We start from the raw sequence: 22,705 nt of genomic DNA on the forward strand, positions 1-22,705 counted from the left end.
TAAGGGTCATTTATTTATTAAAACATGGACAATGACAGTTTAATCTGAGAACACAACAGTCTACCAAATATTATTATATTAATCACTAATATGTTGTGAAAAAACCTACACATGGAGGCACACACTCGTATCAAAAGTGCCTCTGTACAGGCTGAGAAGCAGAAACAAACCTGCCAATCATATAAAAGTAAGATAAAGTAGGACTATAAATTAGTTTCTTGTAGACAGCAATAAAATGTGTCTGTTTGAGCCTGCTATAATCCGCACAGTGGAAAAAGTCACCATGTGTTAATTCTTCTTTTGCAAAGCAGATTTTTGTATTATGCAGAAAATTACAGGTAAGTGGTCACACTTGTATAAATTAAATCGATTTTTTGCGTCAGAAAATCACAAATTTCCACTTGTTTTTCGAGGATTAAACAACTCAATATTAGATTTTAAAATGTCTCTTTAAGCAATGCACATATGTCAGGGAATGAATAAAATAAGTCTAACAGTGCCATCGTTGAGGAAACTGTCCACATGTCTCTTTATGTCTCTAAAATGGCAATGTGTCGAGGAATAACTTATCTATTATTGCAGGCGGTGGCACCAAATCCTCCAGCTTCAGATAGAAAATCCTCTGCAGGCCTTGAATGCACAGAGTGCGCAGTTCACGCAGTTTTTCCAAAAGTCTGGACAGATGGTTGGACCAACAGTTTGAACCTCCGTCCCCGTCCTTCAAACACTTGACTATGTTGTTCTGCAGCTCCTCCACTTTCTTTGGCTCCTTCAGTCCGTGTCGCTCTGTAGGTCCGTAAACCACACGTCAAACAAAGATATTAGATACAAAATAATTAAATATGGGTCTTTTTTTAAAAGGGGTTAGTTCAACACCTTCACTGTAAGCTCCAATTTCTGACATTGCATAGGCTTTTATTTTGAAATAAAACCTATCTATCTATCTATCTATCTATCTATCTATCTATCTATCTATCTATCTATCTATCTATCTATCTATCTATCTATCTATCTATCTATCTATCTAATATGCTTCTTTATGGTCTAGCTATTTCAACATGTATCCATAGTTAGCTAATTTCAACTGTTTATTAGTCTACTTTTATCTAACTATTTAGACCATGAAGCCTATCCATCACTTTCAGCTAACCATTTGTTTTATCTATCTCAATCATTTCTCCATTAGGCTATGTTCAGCCAACTATCTCACCATTTAGCTAAATAACAACACTGTGTTTAGGTGTCACGGCTGACTTTTCTATTTTTCTAATCCAAATAATTTCAGCTACTCTACAGCCTCTCCAGACAGGCCTCCCCCTGGCAACTGCAGAGGAATGTAGGTACTCAGTTGTGAGGTGCCCTACATGATGTCCGGCCCCTAAACGTTACATGTGGTTTAGTTATTTCTTAACTTAACTTACTGTATTTCTCTGCGCAATTTGATTGTAACATAAAACTGCAGATATGTGATTTTGGGTCCATTTTGTTAATTATATTTTTTATAAAAGTGGAATAAGAACCCAGACTGCAGTACTTGAATGCAGCATCAGTGGGAGATTAACCTTGGTGAGACTGTGTATGTTTTTTGAGCGTCTTACCGGTGACCAGGGCGAGGGTGCATATGCAGGAGAAGGTGGATACATCCAGGTTCATCCTCTGCAGATTAGCAGAGAATTCAACAATGCTGTCAATCCACTCCCCAAAGCCCCTCAGGCACTGGAGCCGGTGCCACACTGTCCCGTCGCAGAAGATCAGCTTCCCTTCCTCCGGGTTGGATCTGAAACATTATGACAGCTTATGCTAAAAAGGCTCAAAAAACAGAGGTGGATAACACCTGGTTACAGTCTTATGCACAAAACCTGTCCATGCATCCATTATCAGACAAATAAATAAATAAAAGTCGTCTCTCCAGATGTTGAACCTTTCATTATAGTGCCAAATCCATCCCTGAGTTTTGTAAAGTCAGAGGACGAGTTCCCTTTCGTGTGTTATCTACCTGTATGACAATCGTAAAACAAAGAGCTCCAGGAAGGCCGAGTAGAAGAGGAGGTCTTGGTCGTTTTTGTGAAGGGAGGTGAAGCCCGGGATCTTCTGCGCCCAACCTCGAATCACCTCCATGGATCTGGTCAGGAGGTCATAAAACTGCCGCACGTGCTGAGCGTCGTCTCCCAGTGGGCTGCCTGGACTCTCTTTGACCTAGTGAAAGGTCACCGGTGGGATTAAGTAGAAAAAAGATATAAAATACATCAATTACAGCTCTGATATGACCTTATTTCACGTAAAGGGGCCACTACACATTCCTTAAAGCAGTGAAAACATGCCAACGCTGCTTACTTTGAAGCAGTCGAGGAGAGAAGGTGGAGGGTTCGATTCCACATGGGCCCTGATGAGGGTGCTCAGGAGGTTGCTGACAGGTGAAGACGAGTCTGGGACAGCTTTAGGTTTGGACGGCAGGCGACCCCTTCGACCTTTCAGACTGGCTGTCCTCACCACTGCACAGAATGAGAAGGAAACAGTATACGAATGAGTACAATTGGACTTTATGTGACCCCGCCAGATGTTAAAAGTGTCTTTTAAAGTCTACTGGTTCACCTTCTTTGACCATTCCCACAGCAAGGCACTTCTGGAAGCGACAATATTGGCATCGGTTCCTCCTGCGTTTGTCCACAGGGCAGCTTCTGGCAGCCAAACACACGTACTTGGCATTTTTTTGTACTGTGCGCTGCGTGGAGAAAGAAACAGATATTTTTGCAAAGAACAAAGCTTAGGAATATAATACCTGTGCTTCGATACTACTTATCAGGATGAGGTCATACATAAAGGTTACTGTGAGTGACATCTGTTTGTTCTTAACCTCATTCTCATCCACTCTGCTCCAATAAAAATCTGCTTTTTAAGGGTTTTTTAAAAGCCCTGAAAGACGAACTCTAATGACACCATTAAAACCGTACACACAGAACTACCTGGGACAAGGTCTTTGCCGCACTTTGGTACCAGTTTAAGTGGCGTTTTAAGAAAGCATTGAAGCACAATGTCAGCTTCTGTAGAACAGATTTCATGCTTCAGGTTCAATACATGGCAACAAAAGGGGGCTTTTGTGAGATCTGGTGGCTTTTGTCTAATCTGGTGGCATGGACGACCTTCTTGAAAGGGGTCTTTCAGCATAAGGACCCCCTTTTTGTAGCTTGTAGACTAAAGTAAAGACCCTTAAATGTTTTTGGGGGAAATTAACAGCAGCACTCATGCTCCTCAGGGCCATCTGAGGCAGTATGAGGCATTCTGCAGGCGGGCAGGGCAGTCTGGGTAAATACAGGGTCGTGGTCAGTCATAATTTGGAGAACCGCCCCTGGGAATCTCCTACAGAGGGAAGAAGATGAGGTTTTTTATTCATGGCACGTTGGTGGCCATTTTCAGACAGGACATTTGCCCCCACCACGCCTGTGTCAAGAGATCAAAACGTGCATCTGAAGAGAAATGACCAATTTAGGAGGCCAGTCAGGAGTCCCGGTGGGATTTTTTTTCATTATAGTTTATTACTCGAATTATAATTTCATTAGGCGACAGTGTGGCCATGCAGGGAAAAGTGAATATATCCATTTAAACAAAGCGAGATTATCATGAAAACAGGATCAGATATTATTTCACAGAACTGGAAATAACTGGGATGGTTTTATCCTTTTTGACAGACACTTTGTTCACCTATTAATTTAAAGTTTTCAGGATAATAAAGATCATATAAATCAGTCGGCTGCCTCCTAAAATCCAACTTGAAATTCCCGTTTTCCTTGCGGCTTTAAAATAAAGTTGCACCGAGAACAAACCTTGAAGAAACCCTTGCAGCCCTCGCAGGTGCGCACTCCGTAGTGCTGGCAGGCTGCGTTGTCGCCGCACACCGCGCACAGCCCCTCCGCGCTCAGCGGTCCTCGGCTGGCAGCGGAAGAAGTCTGGTAGTCCATAAAGTGGTGGCCGTGGGCGAGCTGCAGGGGGTGAGGAAATCCCACTCCGGGCTGCTTTCCGAGGGCACTAGAGCCCAAAATCCCGGGGCTGTCCAGCGGATGGTGCGCCCCGGCTGCGTCCACGTTCATGGACACATGGACAGACCCGTCATATTTCATTTGGCAGGTGGACAAGCTCTGCTGTTGCGCGTGTTTCAGGGAAAAAAGCGAGAATCTGGATAGTGCGTTTTTCCTGTGCGCCGCCGCCAAATAGTCTTGTCGAAAAGTGTACAGAGAGCCGGAGTCCTCCCATATGTGTCCCGGTGGAGTTTGGAAGTTGGGTGTGATGGGGCCGTGCGGCGACGGGGAGCGGTAGTAATAAACGGAGCCCGGGGAGGAGAGCAGCTCCTCGGACTGCTGCTGGTGATGTTGATTCGGCTGATACCGCGGACACCCGTGCGCATCCTCCACCTTGACGCACGGAAGCTCCCCCTGCAACGGCATTTGGAAGAGACACGGGGTCTTCACGTCGTACCCGGAGCCATAAGTGTCACCCAAAGGACCAAAACTGGGACCTGACGTTGAGGCCGAGATTTCACTGTTAGTAAGGTCCATGCTGAACTTGACAAACTCCGGTGTGAGGAAGTCGCAGCTGCGCTCTCCGCCCGCGCCCTGAGAGGCCGGGCTGGCTCCTTGTGGAGAGGAACCGCACTGGGTCTGGACGCACGGCATGGCCCCTGCAGACATGGGCATAAAGCAGTCAGTGGAAAGTGGGAAACTCAGGCAAGTACACAGCTATATTACACCTGTACCCCATATTTAACCAATTCCGCCCCCCAGATTCTGATTCTGATTAAACGTTGCTTTCAATTTCCTCCTGATAATTTTAAAATGTCAACTGGAAACAAAATAGGTGCCCGTTGCGCAGCGATTTCCACTTGTTGAAAGGTAGTTACGACCTTAAAAACTAATTTAAATGAGACAACAGCGTGCATGGAGACTTTAATTTATGATATTACCTTAAAGCTTTAGTTGTCTTATTTTCCAGAGGATGTTTTTGCCCGCTAGACCTCGCCTGGTATGAAACAACAACAAAAAAAAACATCAAAGTATCACTTGCAAGCTTCACACTGGCATGCAGCCTTTTCTTAAATCGCTGCAGAAAAGTAGAATATACAATACCTCAGACCTCCATCCAGTGCAGGAGGACAGTGACAAGTAATCCCATCTCTGCGGTAGTGTTGCTTTCGGAATCTATTGAAGCTTTAGCGACCAGAAAAAAGCCCACTCGCTGTCTGGAGAGCAAAAGGAAATGACTGTTCACTTCTCCCACTCTGGGATTGCAGACTGGCTGCCAGTGACACTGACAATGTGCTTTTGTTTACGTGGTGCGCACCCGTGTGCCAAACCCTATTACGCACAAGCCACAGAGGGGCGGGGTGGTGAGTGTGTCCCTCTCTCTCTCTCTCTGTGTGTGTGTGTGTGTGTGTGTGTGTGTGTGTGTGTGTGTGGGTCATTGACTGGTGTGGGCACAGAAAGTGGTTCATGTAATTTGGAAATAATGCTTGTGGCCCACTTTCTTGCAGTTTGCATCATGTGTAAGGGATTTTATTGCGAATTTTAAAGCATTTTCTATCAGACCTGGGAGCAGATGTCATTTGGCATTGATGGGGAATAATTCAAAGTCATCAATTAAAAGTCTTGAAAGATCAGGACCACTTTGGACAGCACGTAATTTGATCTGTGATTGAACATGGCATCAGTTTACAGCTTAAAAATACACGTTTTGTTTAGGAAATACTATCTAAATACCAGTCTATTTATAGGAATGACTTTTTAACCCGTGCCTCCTGTGCTTAAAGACAGAGAAAACGACAGCTGGTGGCATTTCTCCCCTCTTTATTATTATCCTGAAGGAGGAGGATGGAGGGGAGACCGGCGTTGCGCAATCTTAGCCTCGCCTTACGTCAACAGCGTGGCACCGCCTCCCCTCGCAGCCCATTGGACGAGCGCGGCCGAGTGCTGCGCTCCGATTGGCTCTCCGCGGTGTCACTCGGCGCCGCTCGATTTCCTGGTTGTAGCTGTCAACACGCAAAGCTACCGTTTCGGATAGCAACCGATGCCGCCAGTCGCCGCCCCGAGCGAGTTTTATTCAGCCTCAAAACAAGAAGTCCTGTAAGTGGGGATGTGTGTCGTATCACCGGGTGTTTTTCGGGGACTTTAAACTCTATCTAACGAATGATTTAACCCTTTGTTTTTGTTGGCATAGAGCCAAAAAAAAAGAGCAACATCTGCGAGCTTTGCTAACGTTTGTGACTGACAACGAGCCTCTCCTCCTCAGTCGGTACAGCTGAGGCTACACGCCAAGTTAATGTGTTTAATGGTTGTTTAAAAGCGTAAAAAACAGCCTATTTTCTACCCTACTCCCTGTATGAATGTATGAATGTGTATATGTTTATAACTGGGGGTTTTAATTTTGAGCGTTTTCGTGACAGCTTATTGTTCGGAGCTTTTAATCCACAGCAAGATGTCAGGTTAACATAACAGCGACTTCCTCCTCTGTAGGTGACTTATATGGTCCACTGCAGCAGTGCCCGACATTATAAGTCATTATACTACCACCTGCTGTTCAAAGCCAACCCTGCTGTGTGGGATTAAAACACGGGATTCCCAAAATATTCCCTCTGGAAATACACCCAGGCCTTAAAAACAGGGAAAAATATCAATGCATGCACCTTCGCCATGTGTTTCTTTAAAAAAAAAAAAAAAAGGTTACAGCCAGGAAACCCCCCTCCTCCTCCTCCTCCTCCTCCTCCTCCTCCTCCTCCTCTTCCTCTGCTGACTCACACTGAGGTTTCATGGTGATGTAAGCATCATCATGAGGAGGAAGAGTTGGGTTTTCGTGCTGCAGCCTCAGCTTTGATAGCAATGTGGTTCAGGTGGACGGACTACCACCCATCACCAGCCAAAAGGGGTTCCTCAGGGCTTATTATTGGCATGTTTGGCCTTTCTAGTCTCCAGTAATGAGCCGCCTGCGAGGTGGGTGTGAAAGCCTGTGGTATGCAGCAGCAGGTTTTAGATTTTATGGGTTTTTTGAAGGCCAATACATTTGTATTGAACCTCAGTAATGGTTCGGCACTAACTGAAATGTGTTATGTGGTAATGCTTGAGAGTATTGAGAAATACGTGTGTGTTATTTGAGCTAAAGTTTTCTGATTTGAAGGACACATTTATTTTTATTTAACACTTGAGAAACCTATCAGACCACGACCAATATATAATAATATATCAGCTTATATAGCAGCTATAGTGGCATGGGTGTAATTTTCAAGTAGTTTCAAGTCTGTTGTCTTGCCGTTGAACATTTGTTACACCAAACTGGTTGCTGACATTTGTGCCATCTGTAGCTGTGTTTTATTAAAATGCATTAGAATCTGCTCCAGCGTATGCCACTCCCTGGAAACCTCCATTCAAACTACTAAATATTTCTCTGGGCTGCCTCTGGTGGGAAGAAGTGTGGCCCCCTCGCTCTGCCAGAGCTGGTATCATGTTCTGCTCATTATGGGAAATATATACAAATGGTATCTGAGCATAGCTTAATACCAAAGCTGGAAATATACTGTATTTTAATTATAATGTCCAGTTAAAATTATTCTGTTTATGTACTGCAATATCTGTAAATGTTTTCAGATATATTAACCAGTTTTCAGTCGTGTTGATCATATTGGATAAGTGACTTTTTGCCCTTTTAACAAGATGCCGCTAAATTGGATAAATATTTGATAAATTATACAGAAAATACTTGCTAATTATTCAAAATTTAAAGTAATATTTTAAGCCAGAATGCCAAATATTCCCCAGTTGCATCTTCTGAAATGTGTAGATTAGTTTCCTCCTCAGAATATGTTTAAGTTCTGTAGTGTTGGGTCAGACGAAGACAAGAACTTTTTCACTATTTTCTGACATTTTATAGACAGAATGATTGGTCCAAACAGTAATTGGCAGATTAATTGATCATCAAATAAAATAATGAGTGGGTTAGTTGCTACCCTGGTTTCAAACAAGGAGAATTACACTACGAATTACGCTCTGAAGATACAGTGTCAGGGACAGTTTTATGAATGAAATTATTAAGTCAATGCGTTATGGCGACAATTTTAGCATCAAATGTGAGAAATATATAATATTCTAATTCATTACCGTGTATGCAGCTCGGAGTAATCGCAGTCCACAGCGCCGCCGGGGTCTCTTCCTCTCCTCTTGTGCTGTGTGCAGTCAGTCAGTCGGTGTGGAGTGTCGGGCACGTTTTGACCTCCTCTCTGGTTAGGTGGTCCCTATAGCTGGTAAATATGTGAATAGTTTGTTTGACGTTCTCTCTGTCTCCGGGTTCTCTGGATTAGGGTGTTCCTATGTGTAAACTGTTTGTTTGAGCTTGTAAATATTTAAATGGTTTCGTTTAATCTTCTCCCTTCCGTTTTACTTCAAATAGTACTTCAGGTAATTTTTTTTTTGCCGATGCCAGATAATCAGCCGGATTAATTGGTTGTGGTCATTGTGAGTAAAAGGTAACATTATGGGAGTGGGTGGCCCAGCTCAACAAATCTTCTTCATTTGTACGAAATAAAAGTACATTTTAAAATAATTGCTGATTAATTTTCTGTAAACTAAATGTGACATCGCCTTGAGAGTGTGTGAGAGGCGGTTCCAGTTATCTGAAGTTTTCCGTATATTGCTGCAAAGCACGAAGAACAAATATTAACTCTGTAATGAGTCATTTATACTACTATTTACATGCAACTTCTCCCAGTGCACATAGACTGAGAGTGGACTTTACAGTGAAGTATGAGACATCTTGAGTCCAGCAGGAAAAAAAACATGTGAAACAAAATGAGCATACTGATAGTTTATTGGATAATAAAGAAGCAGCTCTAAACAAAACGAGTAATCTGTTATCAAAGTTGTAAACCATGTCCCTGTTTTAATTCTGGTGACATAAACACAGCATTCCTTCCCCACGTGAACTTTCAACTCTTGTCTCGTTCAGCCTGACTTGCAGCTTTTTGGATCCTCCCGCCCCCCTTACTAACCCCCCGGCATGTCTGCTTCACACGATCACCTGTCATGTCAGAGCCGTACAACCCGGGTGCCTCTGCTCTGTCTCCTCACTCCACTTTACTTTCTCCTCAGGGCCGGCGATGGCGTTCAGGAAGGCTCTGAAACGGACGGCCATCGTAGGCGGCGGGGCGGTCGCCGCAGTTTTTGGCCTGTCGCAGCTGATCGAGTACAGGAAGACACAGGTAAGTCGACGGGAGATGTCACCTGTCAGTTTGTGTCGCGCCACCAGATGTTTAAATGTTTGCTTGTTTGTTTTTTTTCGTTGCGTGAGCACAGTTTGCAAGAATTCCAGTTTTTCAGGATTTGACTCAAAGCAAATATTTGACATTTGACTCCCCCCTGGAAGGTGACAAACTTTTTAAATAGTAACATTTTTTGGGCAACAGTACAGTTTTTCTTTTGCCCTGAAAAAGTCTGCACTAAGCAGAGAGGGAGTGCCTTTCAGGGCATGTCCTGTCTAGATTTTGGAATGTGCTGACTGTCCTCTACCAGGTGTTCACTTTTTGTTTTTTCGATGCTTTCCAGCTGCTGTGCCGGAGGCATCAGTTCACTCACAAGCATGCTGCCACTGTATTCAGAGCTGCTACATTAAAGAACAGCAGGTTTTTTTTTTTTTTACATTATAAGCGATACTCCACCACCTCCAGTTGTTTTTCTTCCACTTCTTCATCCAATGAAATGTCTGTTCTTTGTGAATGGTAACTAAGGGAACTGAGGAATGTTTGTTTTATGAGTCCTGGGAGATGTGGCTGTTTTACTATTTGGCCCTTAATAAAAAAACATAAAGTAATAAAGTTAAGTGATTAGAGTCAGATGAGAGATTAGATGAGAAGATTGATACCACTCTCATGCCCGTAGACTAAATATGAAGCTACGCCTGCAGCTCGTTAACTAACCTTAGAATAAAGACTGAAACCAGTTGCCAGGCAGCCAGTGCAGACTCCAGGAAGTTACCTGTACCAGCCCAGAAATAGTACAGCCCCAGTAAAACAGAAAATTCTTGTTTATACACTTCTTGTTTTAAACCAACGAGCTACAAAGTGTTAATTAGTGAGCTCTAGAGGAGCTGACAGGCCCCCTGTTTCCAGTCTTTGTGCTAAGCTAAGTTAGCTGGCTGTAGCTTCATACTTTGCATACAGATATAAGAGTGATATCAATCTGCTCATCTATCTCTCTGCAACAACCAAATGTAGAACTTGTAGAATCTGAGGGGCGGGGGGAGGAAGTAGTTTCTGTTTGTGCAACAAAAGCTACACATCGACTAGCTCCTCCTCATATGTTTTAAGGAAGTTCACGAATATAGGAGGAGAAAAAAAAACACAGCTAACGTTAAGAAACACGCTGATAATTGTGCTTATTTTGTAACATGTACAGAAAAGTAAGATTTTAGTTGTTTGATATATTGTAAGATTTGTGTTTTTCCACAGGCCACATTAAATCCTGGTTGAAGTAGACGACAAATGATATAATTATGTAATGAGCAATTATCTTCCAGGTTACTGTGCCGCTTTACAATATAGATGGACGACACCACATTAGAAGAAAATGCAGATGCTCAGAGAACAATAGGTCCGCTTATAATGGTAGCTCGGGCTTGTAATGAGCGTCTCACCTCTCTTCGGTGACACTGCTGGCCTTGAACAGACACCAGTTCTGTGTCTCGCTGACAAGCCTCGGCGTTCTGCCGCTGACCATCGTCACAAACACACAAATAACCACGAGGCTTGGCTTCACTTGAGATGGACAAGCAGCTGTGTTTCCCCTGACCTCTGACCCGACGCAGGCCTATTTTAGGCCCTGCCTCACATTTACATACCAGACTTTATATGACTGTGCAACCTAATGTGAACTTTGTTTTGTGTCCTGGCGCGATAATGTCTTGCCCACCGTCATCCTCTCAACCAAGCACGGATTGGTAAGCAAGAAGTCGACCCTGATGAAATATAATTATTTTCACAATAGTTTGTAATCATGCATGCCTCTAATCTCAGTAATTGCAATGCTGATGAGATGAATGTCCGTCTTGTCTCCTTTAGCAAGGGCATATGGCTTGGAGAAGTTTTCTACAGCGGCCGATTGGCTATTAGCATGGGCTTTGCTGTGCTATTCACTGACTTAACTTGATTACGGGGGGCACACGGGCTCTTAATTCTGTGGCGGTGTTCGTCTGTGTGCATCATCAAAAATAGACAATGATTATATCATCGTCTTGTTTGCGGTTGCAGACCTAAATCACAAACGCCTGCTTCTATTTGCAAGTCAAATGCCACGTTTGCTTCAAAGCAGCTTGATGCAATCATTTAGCTTGAACCTGCTAAATAGAAAAATGAATAAATATTTCATTAGAAGAGAAATCCCACATCCTCACATCAGAGGGGAGCTGTGCTTTTTTTTTTTTTTTATTGTACTTGTGATTATTTCTTTCAGTTAATTATTTTGCTAATCAAACAATGGATGTAAGTGATGTTCAGAGCTGTCATGTGATTTTATTTCGTGGGGTTTTGCGAAGCTGTGCAGCATGTTGCAGCAGATAACCCTCAGCAACCCTTTGCTTTTCTACTAACCACATCAAGATTGTGCTCTGATTTTTTTTTTTTTAGCAACACTGAGAAACTTAAGGTGAAAACGAGACATCATAAGCACATCACCGATCAAAAGCTCTTTCTTAGGATTTGTTTAAAAATATATTTCAACCACCATTTTGTCCTAAATTTGGTTGCCACTTCTTGTGGTAGATTATACGGTGGTGTTCATATTATTTACTTATGTAAAAGTATGTATACTTATCTTGGATTATTATTTTTGATACATCACTGCGTTTGCAGCATTTTCATGTTTCATGTCCGTAGCTGCGGAGTTGAAGCTAGTATTTATAAACTTTATAAACTGGTGGGTAGTTTAATGGATAACGAAGCATCATATTTTATAAACTGATCACATGTTTTGTTTGTAAAATATTAATCTTCTATTTAGTAACTAAAGCTGTCAGATAAATGTAGTTGAGTAAAGACAATATGTAAGTACAAAGTAGCATAAACAAGAAGCACTCCAGTAAAGTACATATACTTCAGTGAATGTACTGTACTGTTTATTCTTATTTATACATTTTTCTTTATTAAAATTTGCATAAATGTAAAGTAGGGCTTGCAGTTAAACGTAATCAATAACGGTTGGTTTATATTTGAATTTGTGTTTTGTTAGTTTGTTCAGAAATGACAAAAAATATTTTTTTATTATATTATTATTATTATTATTATATTATTTTCTACATTGCATTTGTTTGTCGAGCAGGACGTATTCACACTGTAAAACTCAGTACGTCTTCTTTTCTTTGCATTTCTTAAAAACAAAACAAAACAAACCAATCAAAAATATCTGTTAATGTAAAATAATGAATATCAGCAATATGTCTTTGTTTTTAAAACAGTTTTTTAAAGTATCAGTATCCGCTTTAGTGTTGGTCGGTCTTTAATATGATAATTAAACTTTTTTAATAATACTGTAATAAATGGACCTTCTAGGCTTCCGTACATACATTATTTTCCATCCATTACAACACAATAATGCATATTGTGGGCAAGCATTCAACCGTATGTCTTACAGTAATCTCATAACACATTCACCCCAAATCCATAATGTATTAAAATGATTGCAAGTCATTATGCATTATATCACACGTGATTCTACAAGGTGATTATAATGCAAGAATAATGCATAAATACATTACACTGTGCTTGCAGTGTGCTTATAATGTTTAAAAATGCACCTCAAGGAAAGTGTTGCTACATTTTCTAACATTTGTATTGTGTTCACAAAGAATTTAACATAGATTTTAAATAGAAATCAACATAGAAACCTATAGATTTGCAGGATTAAGCAACTACAAATCTTTAAGTTATCGTGCTGATTGTGTTTGTGTGTGTGTGTGTGTGTGTCACATCCAGGCTCAGTTAGCCCACGTGGCAGCAGAAGCAGAGCTGAAGGTTCCCTTTGCGGACGAGCTTCCCTCTCGGCAGGCCCAGCTCGCAGCGCTACAAAACACTGAGGAGTTCGATGTTCTGGTTGTCGGAGGAGGGGCCACGGGTGCAGGATGTGCCTTAGACGCCGTCACACGCAGTAAGCTCACTCTCAAGCACACCACCTCTCGTGGGACGGAGCAGGTTTCAAGCTCTATAAGTGTCCTTATTGAGTCATGGTTGAGGGAGGGAAACGCCTCGAAGGCTGGTAACAGTTTATAATGGTCTCACTCCAGTGTGTCAGCTGTTATTAATGTAAATACACCCAAGGCACATACATCAGAGGTTTTAAGACATATTAGTAACAAGCTGCACAGGTTTATGGACTTGTGCTTTGCCATTTTCTCCTCAGACCTGAAGACTGCCCTCGTCGAGAGAAGCGATTTCTCGTCGGGGACAAGCAGTCGGAGCACCAAGCTGATCCACGGTGGAGTCCGCTACCTCCAGAAGGCCATCATGAAGTTAGACTACGAACAGGTTCTTATTCATACTCTTACTTTACACCTTCACCTGTTGCCCCTTCTTTGCCCTCATCTTCTAATCCTCTCTGCTGGAACAGTACATGATGGTGAAAGAGGCCCTCCACGAGCGAGCCAACCTCCTGGAAATTGCGCCCCACCTATCAGCGCCACTACCCATCATGCTTCCTGTTTACAAGTAAGTGTCACAGACTCATACAGTACGGAAGACGTGGGAAAAAGTCACACAGAACAAAGCAGGTGATAATTGGTGTATGCTGGCATGATGCTTTTAACCTTTTAACTGAAGAGTTGTTCATTTTTATCTGGATGGATAATTAACTCCAGCCGGTTGTTTTTAATGACCCAGAATGTCTTCTCTATCGAACTTGAATCGCTGTGTTCATTTCCAAGATGGTGGCAGTTGCCTTACTACTGGGCAGGGATCAAGATGTATGACTTGGTGGCTGGGATCCAGTGCCTGAAGAGCAGCTACGTCCTCAGTAAGACCAAGGCCTTGGAGCTCTTCCCCATGCTGAAGAAGGACAAGCTGGTAGGAGCCATCGTCTACTATGACGGTGAGTCAAGGCTCCGTAATGCTTCGTTTTCTTTCCCACGGACTCCTGTTGGCTTTGCTTTAAATTGGATATTTTCACATAGACACTGGCTTGTGTGGACAGTAATCTAAAAGGCACGCTCGGTTTGTTGATTCATTGGTCATCTCTTTATTTTCTGTAAACATGAACAAGGCAGCTGAGTCAGTCTCGCTGCTCTTGCCCTTTTCCACTTTGTTCCTTTTCTTTCGTTACGATCACTTAACTGATTGATGGAAATGAGTGTGAACCATAGGAGCGTGATTTTGAGTACAGCTCTGTAACTGATACTTAAAGCAGAAACAATGAACTTTGATTTTTGGCTGATTCTGGTGGACAAAAGCAGAAGTGTTTCCACCGTTTAATTGAGTCAAGTGTAATCCGACCAAATCGGACCCGGTGTCAAGCATTAAGACTAACTATATAGAAGGAGACAGTTTTCTTGGTGATGCTCTTGTCTGATTGTGAAGATCACATAGAGGCACCAGTATTGAATTGATAGTTAAGTACGTTTAAATGCCTGACAGTTTACAGGCCTCTAACTGCCATGATGTAAAGAGTCTTGAAACCCTTTTAAAAATGCCTCAGGGTCTTTGGGTAAATAAGGGAAATATGCTATTCTTATGGCGCAGTGGTACCCAATGTGGGGGTCAGGGCCCCTCAAAGGGATCACGAGACATATCAGAGGAATCAGGAGATGATAAATGGCTGGCTAAGGCGGGTAGTGACTGAAAAAAACCCATCTCAAATAAATTCTGGTTCTGAATAAATTTGAATATTATAAAAATTGTGTAGAAATTTGACGATGAAGCCAAACAGACGATAGAAGATTCCACTCTGTTAAAATGGCTCAGATGTAAATCTTGCCCTATGGCCTTCACATCTCCACTGGTCCCTAACAAAATGTGTTGACAGGCTGGTAGTGGGCCCTCTTCCTCCCCGTGGCAGTAAAGGTTGCGTGTTCCCTGGATGGGTTCAGAGGAGAACCAAACATATGCCGAGTGTCCAGCTAAGTGTGAGGAGATATTGTGCCACGGGCATCCTTTCCGGTCCGCCACTGAAAATAACAAATTTGTGTCCGCGGGTGATTTGCTACTGTAGGCTTCACTGAGTATCAGCTCAGATCTGAGATCTGATGCTGCTTAAAGAAGCTTTTGATGTCTCTTATTTATGGTATTCAACAGTTAGACAAAATGAAATATCTGCATATATTGTACATATTGTTACAGTGTGATTAGAAGCAAAAAAAAAACTGCATCTTTGTTGCTTTTTAAGGATGTAAATTCAACAGTTTTAGTTGTGGTGTGTCTCCCACTAACAGCATCCTTTGGAGGCAGTTAACTCTCTTGATTGCATAATTTAACCCAAAACAAACAGCTTTATTATTCTCCAAATGTAAAATGTAAATTGCCAGTTATAACTGGATTTACTGCAGGCTGGGAAAAGGGAAAGGCATGTTCTTGGTGCAAAGCAGCATATGTTTGATATTCACCCCCCCCCCGCCATCATCTGCTCTGAGGGGGGGACGGGGACGGGATGGTGGAGGGGTGGGGTGTCTTTTCTCCAATTATGCCGTCTGGAACAATCACGCCGGTGACATTTCGAAATCTGACCTTCTCTCCCGGCGGTGTGCAGCGCAGAGGAGCGTCGTAGACGGTCGAACCGGCTGAGCAACAGCTATTTCTCCCGCTGTCTTGGTTACTGCTGCTCCTGCCGCCGCCACCACCAACAGCAGCCGTTTTCTTGTCACAAACACAGGAAAGGACAGCAAATGTGTAGACCTAATTCTCTTATTTGGAGTGGTATTTTTGTTTATATGGCCTGAATGCTCTGGGAAATAAAATGTTAATGCTGCTGTATCCACAAAAACAGAAAACACTTCTAATGCGCAGAAGCATTTAGGATAAGGGAAGCTCCTGACATGAGTCAGCATTTAAATTTACATATAGCTGAATGTCTGTTTCCATAGTACAACCCTGTAAGATTGAGTTGTGGAAAAATAAATAAATTAAGAATGAAAGAAAGTGATATAAGAGTATGTACAGTAACAGGATGTTGTGGCTGTGAGCCTTTGTTGCAAATATTTTGACACGGAATAAGGCTTCCCAAACAGGTCAATGATAATACACGGAAAAATGGAGGAGAGCCGTCGAATGCAGAAACTAAATGTGGGCACAAAAACAGGCACTCGGTGGCATTAAGGACACTGAAAAGGACTCGGATTAGCTTCTACTCTTGGAATGCGTTTCAAGTTTGTGCTGAAAAAGAGGCAGGAAGTGGCTTGAATAATACGTCCTAACATAAAGCTGTGAATACAGAGCGATGGTGGGCCGCTTACATTATTCATCAACATAACATAACATTTAACAGAACAACAAAATTCTGCAAGGGTGGACAGGCTGAGACATAATTAATCTGAATAATCCAATAATTACATAAGATATTGATCAACCAGGTGAACATTTACAATTTATAAAACTACATACAAATATATATATTAGATATGAGAAGGACTGGATAGTGATTTTTGATATAATTCCAGCTGATACAAAGTGTGGACTGGGACTTACTTCTTGATTTTATATACTAAAAGTACCAAAGTAAATATATTTTAATTAATGTTATGCATATGCTTGTGGCCAGTTTTCCTATAGTCACATTTTTTCACAATATATGGCCTTGCTTAGTCAATCCCCAGATTCTCGCCATTACACAGCCCTTCTAGTTATGGCTGTACGATACAATAAAGAAACAGATTGACAGATATTATTATTTTGACAGATATTGTGAGTTGTGGGAATTTCATTGTCATTGAAATAAAATACTATTAAAATCATGATGATGTGACATTTTTTGTGTGGCCTGTACCAAACAAACAAACAAAGGCCATCACTGCAGGACTACAGTACTTCATTATAATGCTGTTTGTTATATAACTTCTGCAATTTGGATATTGCTTATTGCAGCCCTACTTTAGCTTTATTTTGTCTCTGCTAGTCTGCACATAAAAAAGTGTGATATTACACATATTATCACATTGGAATAATTGGAATAATAACCTAGAAATGGTTCAAGAAACAAAGTTTAATTTACTTTTGTGCACATTGATCTGAATCTAAAATCTTTTTCTCTGTCTCCTTCAGGGCAGCACAACGACGCCCGTATGAACATGGCCATCGGTCTCACCGCCGCCCGCTACGGCGCCGCCGTCGCCAACTACACCGAGGTGGTCCGCCTGCTGAAGACAAACGACCCACTGACCGGCAAGGAGAGGGTGTGTGGCGCCCGCTGCAGGGACGTCATCACAGGTGAGGCGTGCGGTTTGATTTTTTTACTCGTACTGAAACTGTCCCGTATGTAAAAGATTGATTGTTTTGTTACTCTTTCTGGCTGTCGAGTTGAGGTGTCTCACCATCGCTCTCCCCTCACAGGACAGGAGTTTGACGTGAAGGCCAAGTGTGTGATCAACGCCACCGGCCCGTTCACAGACTCGCTGAGGAAGATGGACAACGAGGAGACCCAAAACATCTGCCAGCCCAGCGCCGGCGTTCACATCGTCATCCCCGGTTACTACAGGTACACACATCACCATTACAGTATATCCTTTTGTTTCTTTTACTTCCTATCAGGGATTTGGTATTTAAAATGCATAAACAGTGTTTTCTCATTCTTATATGTAAATACTAGGCTGGCTAAACTATTAGCTGACCTATACCTACATGCACAGTGCAATCTTCTCTGGTTAAGATACAGCAGAGCAATAGAGTGGTTTTGTTGAAGTCGGGGGTTTTTAAAGTTCAGCGAAAGCTTATTGAGCGAAACCCGAGGGAGCGCGAGCCCTTTGAACAGCGGCAGAAAATGCCAACCACCTAATTCTCTTCCTCCCTTTCTCTCGTCTTCCTCCCGCCGCCATCTGCCCCCCTCCCCACCTCCTTTTCCTCCCCCATATCTGTGTTTTTCCATTTGTGTGCCTCTGCTCGTCCTCTCTTTCTTTTTCCTCTCTAAAACTCCTCATACTTATCACCTGAGACTGGAAAGATAGTAATAAATTAGACAAATCTATTATTCAGCTACTTCTTCTGCTACTCGTACTCGTGCCCGATAATGACCCCACTTCCTGTATCTTTTGCCCCACAGTCCTGACAACATGGGTCTGCTCGATCCGGCGACAAGCGACGGACGTGTCATCTTCTTCCTGCCCTGGGAGAAGATGACCATCGCCGGGACGACCGACACGCCCACCAACGTGACGGCCCACCCAATCCCGGGGGAGGATGACATCAACTTCATCCTGAATGAGGTCCGCAACTACCTCAGCCCTGACGTAGAAGGTACGGGAGTCTTCTCTTGTATAGGGCTTTTCTTTGGTATTATTTTTGATTTATTGATTTCTTTAGGCCCATTTTGTTGCTAGAGAGCTCAAAAAGTAATCGTTTTGTAAGTGTCTGCAGTAGTGGAGCTGATTTATCTTCATCTTAAACCCCATTTTTTCCAGAAACACAGATGAAAGAACATTATAGGAGATATTACACTGAGTTATAGAAGCTGGTGGAACAGAGGCAAGACAGAAAGTGAAATCTTTTTTGTTTTCCTAGCAATGCTAACTAAACGTGCTTCTTCTTGCACTGTAGGATGTGTTTTACCTGAGGCAGAGCGTGTGGAGCAGCAAGTCTAAAAGCAAACATAAGCTAGAGTGAAATAAAATGTATTTGTATAACTCAATATCACACAGCTCCCAACACAGACCTAAAACTATTTAAGAAAACAAGGAAACTCATCAAAAATAAAAGAATACTTTGAAAAGGGAAATTAAAGCAGGTTTTTTATCAGTTTTGGCTGTTGTGGATATTGTGCTCATTTATTGAATTATATGATGTATATAACGTTACATGTGGTGGGCATGCAGGAGAGACGGGAGCTGCTTATATTAGTCCTAAATACCAAGAACCACCATTGTTCTGGTTGAGCATAAATACATGGATCTATGGTAGCTCAGGTTCAAAGTGAGGTACCTCAGCTGAAATGTGACTGTGTGTGTGTCGTCTGCAGTGCGTCGTGGAGACGTGTTGGCGGCGTGGAGCGGCATCCGTCCCCTGGTGACCGACCCCAGCTCCAAAGACACTCAGTCCATCTGCAGGAACCACATCGTCAGCATCAGTGACACTGGACTGGTCACCATCGCCGGTCAGTTAGCCTCGAGGGTTGGCTTGTGAATCTAAAAGCTGGTTGTTAACCGTATTAAAGTGCAGAGTTTGTTTGTCCAGGTGGGAAGTGGACCACCTACAGGTCCATGGCTGAGGAGACTTTGGATGCAGCCGTCAAAGCCCACAACCTCTCATCCGAACCCTGCAAGACTGTGGGTCTGATGCTGGAGGGAGGCAAGGGCTGGACGCCGACCCTTTACATCCGCCTGGTGCAGGACTACGGACTGGAGAACGAGGTAAAACATACTATAAACTTTATTTGTTTAAAATACTTTACTATATTTTTTAAAACCAACAAATATCTTGGTGCAGTAAAAGTTGTTTCGTAGTACCAACCTTCTCTTTTTCCTCTCTTTTCTTCGTCCACGTCATCATCGTCCGTATAGGTGTGTTAGTCTCTCTGGCAACCTACTAAATTTAGTTTCAGTATTTACTTGTATTCATATTTAGCCAACCTGCTCGGTAACGATTGATGAAGATTAGGTAGCTGGCATTTTGCCAAGATATGAAAACTAACTATGGCTTAAATCTTTTAACCATTTACAAAAAGTGGTGTCTTTTTTTTGTTGAAAAGAAAAGTAGAGAAAAGGAGAAAGTTGACCGACGTTCTGACCGAGGCTTTCTCAACTGTTATTGGAGCATGGAGTAAAAGGGGGCGGGACTTAGGAAGGGTCAGCTGTACCAAACTCACTAGTTACGTTGTTTTTACAAATCTTGTTAAGTTGTAACGTGTAGGCTTTAGAGGTGCTTTTTCACTTTGGACAGAGGGGAAAGCAGACCTTTAACTTCTGTACGCCAGAGCAGATACACATTCATTTACAAACAAAGCTGTAAAATCACACTCACACAGACACATTCATTGTCTTCTTCAGTGGAGCTGACATTAAAGCCTCTGCTGTAACAATGCTGACATTTCTGCTACACAAAAGACTGGACACACGTTGAAATGCAGTGTATGCTTTACAATTTCTCAATGGCATTAAGTAAGGGCACATTGATTTACATCAGATACACGCCATCTTTCCAATAATTGGGCTGTGCGTTTTCATTAAATCCAATAGAACAATGTTTCATGAAGAAAAAGTACTCGGGCACCGAGTGCCTACAGTATACTTACTCCTCATTAGAGGTGTTCTGCACTGGCTCTGCTGTTCTCTCGAATATTCCTGAAAGGTCACTGTTGATATTTGGACAGCGTTTGCCCTTTCACATGATCGGCAAGCCAACGATCTGAATAGCAAATAGCCCTGTTGTGTTCTGTAAACATGTGACACCTCATTGACAAAGTGGCGCTAACGCTTAGCGCTTAACTCCGAGGAGGTGAAATCGATCATGAGAATACCGGCAGCGGTCGCTACGATCTCCACTGTTTAACCTGTGATTTTTAAAAAAGCCAAAGCAGAAAAGTGAATGTGTGCTTAAATAAACTTTAGAATAAATATAAATCTTTGAATAAATCTTTGAATAAATATGGAATTAATAAAAGGTTATACTGCTACCTATGTTACATTTATAACTCAGAGAATTTTCTCTGCGCACAGGTCGCTCAGCACCTGGCGGCAACGTACGGATCAAAGGCGTTCGACGTGGCCAAGATGGCTCAGGTCACGGGGCAAAGATGGCCCATCGTGGGGAAAAGACTGGTGTCCGAGTTCCCTTACATCGAGGCCGAGGTAAAGCGGGATTTCATGCAAACAATTATAAGTGTCGTGGCTCACGTGCTCCAAGTTCAGCCTCATGTCTTCTTTCTCAGGTGCTGTACGCGATCAAGGAGTACGCCTGCACAGCCATCGACGTTATCGCCCGGCGAACACGCCTGGGCTTCTTGAACGTGCAGGCGGCCGATGAGGCCCTCCCACGCATCGTGCAGATCATGGGGAAAGAGCTGGACTGGAGTCAGGAGCGGAAGACGGTACGATTTTAACAGTTTATTTTTTCCTAAAGTGAGTGGGGAGAAAATCTGCCACAAGCTGATACAAACAAAGTATTTAAGTCTCACATTTATTTCATGGTCTGTGTATGTTTTTTTTCCCTGCCCCAGAAAACCTGCTCTGTTTTACACCGTGCTTTAATCCCTGGTGGGTTTTTGGGTGTTTCAGTACACAATGGAAAGGTCCACACCCTTTATCCCTTTAGAGGAGAAGCTCTGTTTGTGTATGAAAGAGGTGAAGTGATATGTGTGCAGTTACGTGTGCATGAAAACTGAACTCTCAACTATTTTAAGCTGTTATTGTTAACTAGCAAAGGGAAGTCTTACAGTAGCGCTGGAGAATAATACATCTGACAATCTGCTGAATACATTTAACAAATGTTCTTACTTGTTATACTTATTTCATAATAGCTTTTTACACTTTACTAAGTCAGATATTCCCAATCTCTGTTACTGTGAAAATAAGCTTCAATTATCACTTTCTTTTTGCCTTTTTTAAGAAAAGTTTTGGGCTGCTAGTTGAACAAAACAAGACATTTAAGATTTAGAATAACAAGACAACAAAAAGTAACAACTGTGGGTCAATTAAAAGCCAGATGTGGGTATTGATTCAGTTTTATTTTTGTTTTATAGTACATAGTGTAGCCTACGACCAATATTTAAAACAAATAGTATCTAGTGATAATTCTTTACCTTATATATGGACCTTTACAGTGTAAATGCTCTTTGCTGTATTTTATATAATTAAAGAGGAAACTGGTGATTTAACAGTCGAGGTGACGCTGATCTCCTGATTCCTCTGCTCTTCTGGTAATGTTTGATCCAGGCGGAGCTCGATGCTGCAAAGAAGTTCTTGTACCACGAGATGGGCTACAGGTCTCGCTCTGAGCAGCTGACCAAGACGACTGAGATCAACCTGGACTACCAGGAAGTAGTCAGGTAGTTATTAAAAAACAAACAGAAAAACAACAACCTTTCATTATCTCAGGAAGTTTTACTTTGCCCCCCTGTCCTGCCACCTTTATCCAGATAATAATCCAGAAAAATGTAATCTGATTACCTTACTACAAAAGGCTTAACAAGTAGGAAGTGGTGCAGCGAGTGTTTTGTGACCAGTTTTGATTTGTGAATGTTTTTTTCTATTCATTGTGTGTCCCCTCCTTCTGAAACCAAAGCTACGCCCCTGAGTTCAGTCATTACTGTAGTACATAAGTGAGCAATAAAAACTGCCTGCGTTTAGACAGAACCAACAGGAAGAAATCCGTCATAATTCACCATCTCTGGTGATCAAACCATTTCAAAGAATATAAGATTTAATTCAGAAAATCTTTTAGTGTCAGTCTTTTCCTGGAGTTTTTTAGTTGTGCAAGTGTCGTTATGTGGTGTCAGTCTTTGTATTTAACCTGCTGTAAGTCTAATTTCTATTATTATCTATATATTCATCATGACTTAAA

At 42.2% G+C, this 22,705-nt stretch overlaps 2 protein-coding genes across 5 annotated transcripts in view; one reads left to right on the forward strand and one right to left on the reverse strand.

The window, feature by feature from the left end:
- LOC127378932 (nuclear receptor subfamily 4 group A member 2-like) lies at positions 1 to 8,235 on the reverse strand. 2 transcript variants are annotated; one of them, XM_051428315.1, is made up of 9 exons: positions 8,136 to 8,235; positions 5,118 to 5,230; positions 4,955 to 5,010; positions 3,822 to 4,672; positions 2,593 to 2,722; positions 2,335 to 2,492; positions 1,997 to 2,196; positions 1,599 to 1,777; positions 1 to 786 (listed from the first exon to the last, which is right to left on the reverse strand). In XM_051428315.1, the coding sequence occupies exons 4-9, from the start codon at positions 4,665 to 4,667 to the stop codon at positions 539 to 541; spliced, it is 1,761 nt and encodes a 586-aa protein (XP_051284275.1). In that variant the 5' UTR covers positions 4,668 to 4,672; positions 4,955 to 5,010; positions 5,118 to 5,230; positions 8,136 to 8,235; the 3' UTR covers positions 1 to 538. The 2 variants fall into 2 exon arrangements, with proteins under 2 accessions (XP_051284275.1, XP_051284274.1); XM_051428314.1 differs by having other exon boundaries at positions 5,118 to 5,226; positions 8,136 to 8,213.
- The window catches only part of gpd2 (glycerol-3-phosphate dehydrogenase 2 (mitochondrial)), a 23,003-nt gene continuing 6,293 nt past the window's right edge, over positions 5,996 to 22,705 (forward strand). Inside the window, exons 1-15 of one of the 3 annotated variants that reach the window (XM_051428311.1) lie at positions 5,996 to 6,110; positions 9,123 to 9,232; positions 10,957 to 10,965; positions 12,995 to 13,166; positions 13,419 to 13,543; positions 13,626 to 13,723; positions 13,939 to 14,102; positions 17,261 to 17,425; positions 17,549 to 17,693; positions 18,255 to 18,448; positions 19,167 to 19,301; positions 19,382 to 19,557; positions 20,863 to 20,994; positions 21,075 to 21,233; positions 22,078 to 22,190. In XM_051428311.1, the coding sequence (XP_051284271.1) occupies positions 9,131 to 9,232; positions 10,957 to 10,965; positions 12,995 to 13,166; positions 13,419 to 13,543; positions 13,626 to 13,723; positions 13,939 to 14,102; positions 17,261 to 17,425; positions 17,549 to 17,693; positions 18,255 to 18,448; positions 19,167 to 19,301; positions 19,382 to 19,557; positions 20,863 to 20,994; positions 21,075 to 21,233; positions 22,078 to 22,190 (1,889 nt within the window). In that variant the 5' untranslated portion in view covers positions 5,996 to 6,110; positions 9,123 to 9,130. Of the gene's footprint in view, positions 6,111 to 8,260; positions 8,279 to 9,122; positions 9,233 to 10,956; positions 10,966 to 12,994; positions 13,167 to 13,418; positions 13,544 to 13,625; positions 13,724 to 13,938; positions 14,103 to 17,260; positions 17,426 to 17,548; positions 17,694 to 18,254; positions 18,449 to 19,166; positions 19,302 to 19,381; positions 19,558 to 20,862; positions 20,995 to 21,074; positions 21,234 to 22,077; positions 22,191 to 22,705 lie in introns of those variants that run through there. The other 2 variants (XM_051428312.1, XM_051428313.1) reach the window with 2 other exon arrangements.

Source organism: Dicentrarchus labrax, unplaced genomic scaffold (genome assembly GCF_905237075.1).
Source record: "Dicentrarchus labrax unplaced genomic scaffold, dlabrax2021, whole genome shotgun sequence".
Taxonomy (NCBI): domain Eukaryota; kingdom Metazoa; phylum Chordata; class Actinopteri; family Moronidae; genus Dicentrarchus; species Dicentrarchus labrax.

What these genes read in the sequence shown, in the direction of transcription:
- LOC127378932 (XM_051428315.1), bottom strand. Translation starts at nt 4,667, where the DNA reads ATGCCGTGCGTCCAGACCCAGTGCGGTTCCTCTCCACAAGGAGCCAGC. An exon ending in GCTGCAAGGGTTTCTTCAAG is followed by an intron (nt 2,723 to 3,821) that starts GTTTGTTCTCGG and finishes TTCTCCACGCAG; the next exon opens with CGCACAGTACAAAAAAATGC. An exon ending in TGTGGGAATGGTCAAAGAAG is followed by an intron (nt 2,493 to 2,592) that starts GTGAACCAGTAG and finishes CATTCTGTGCAG; the next exon opens with TGGTGAGGACAGCCAGTCTG.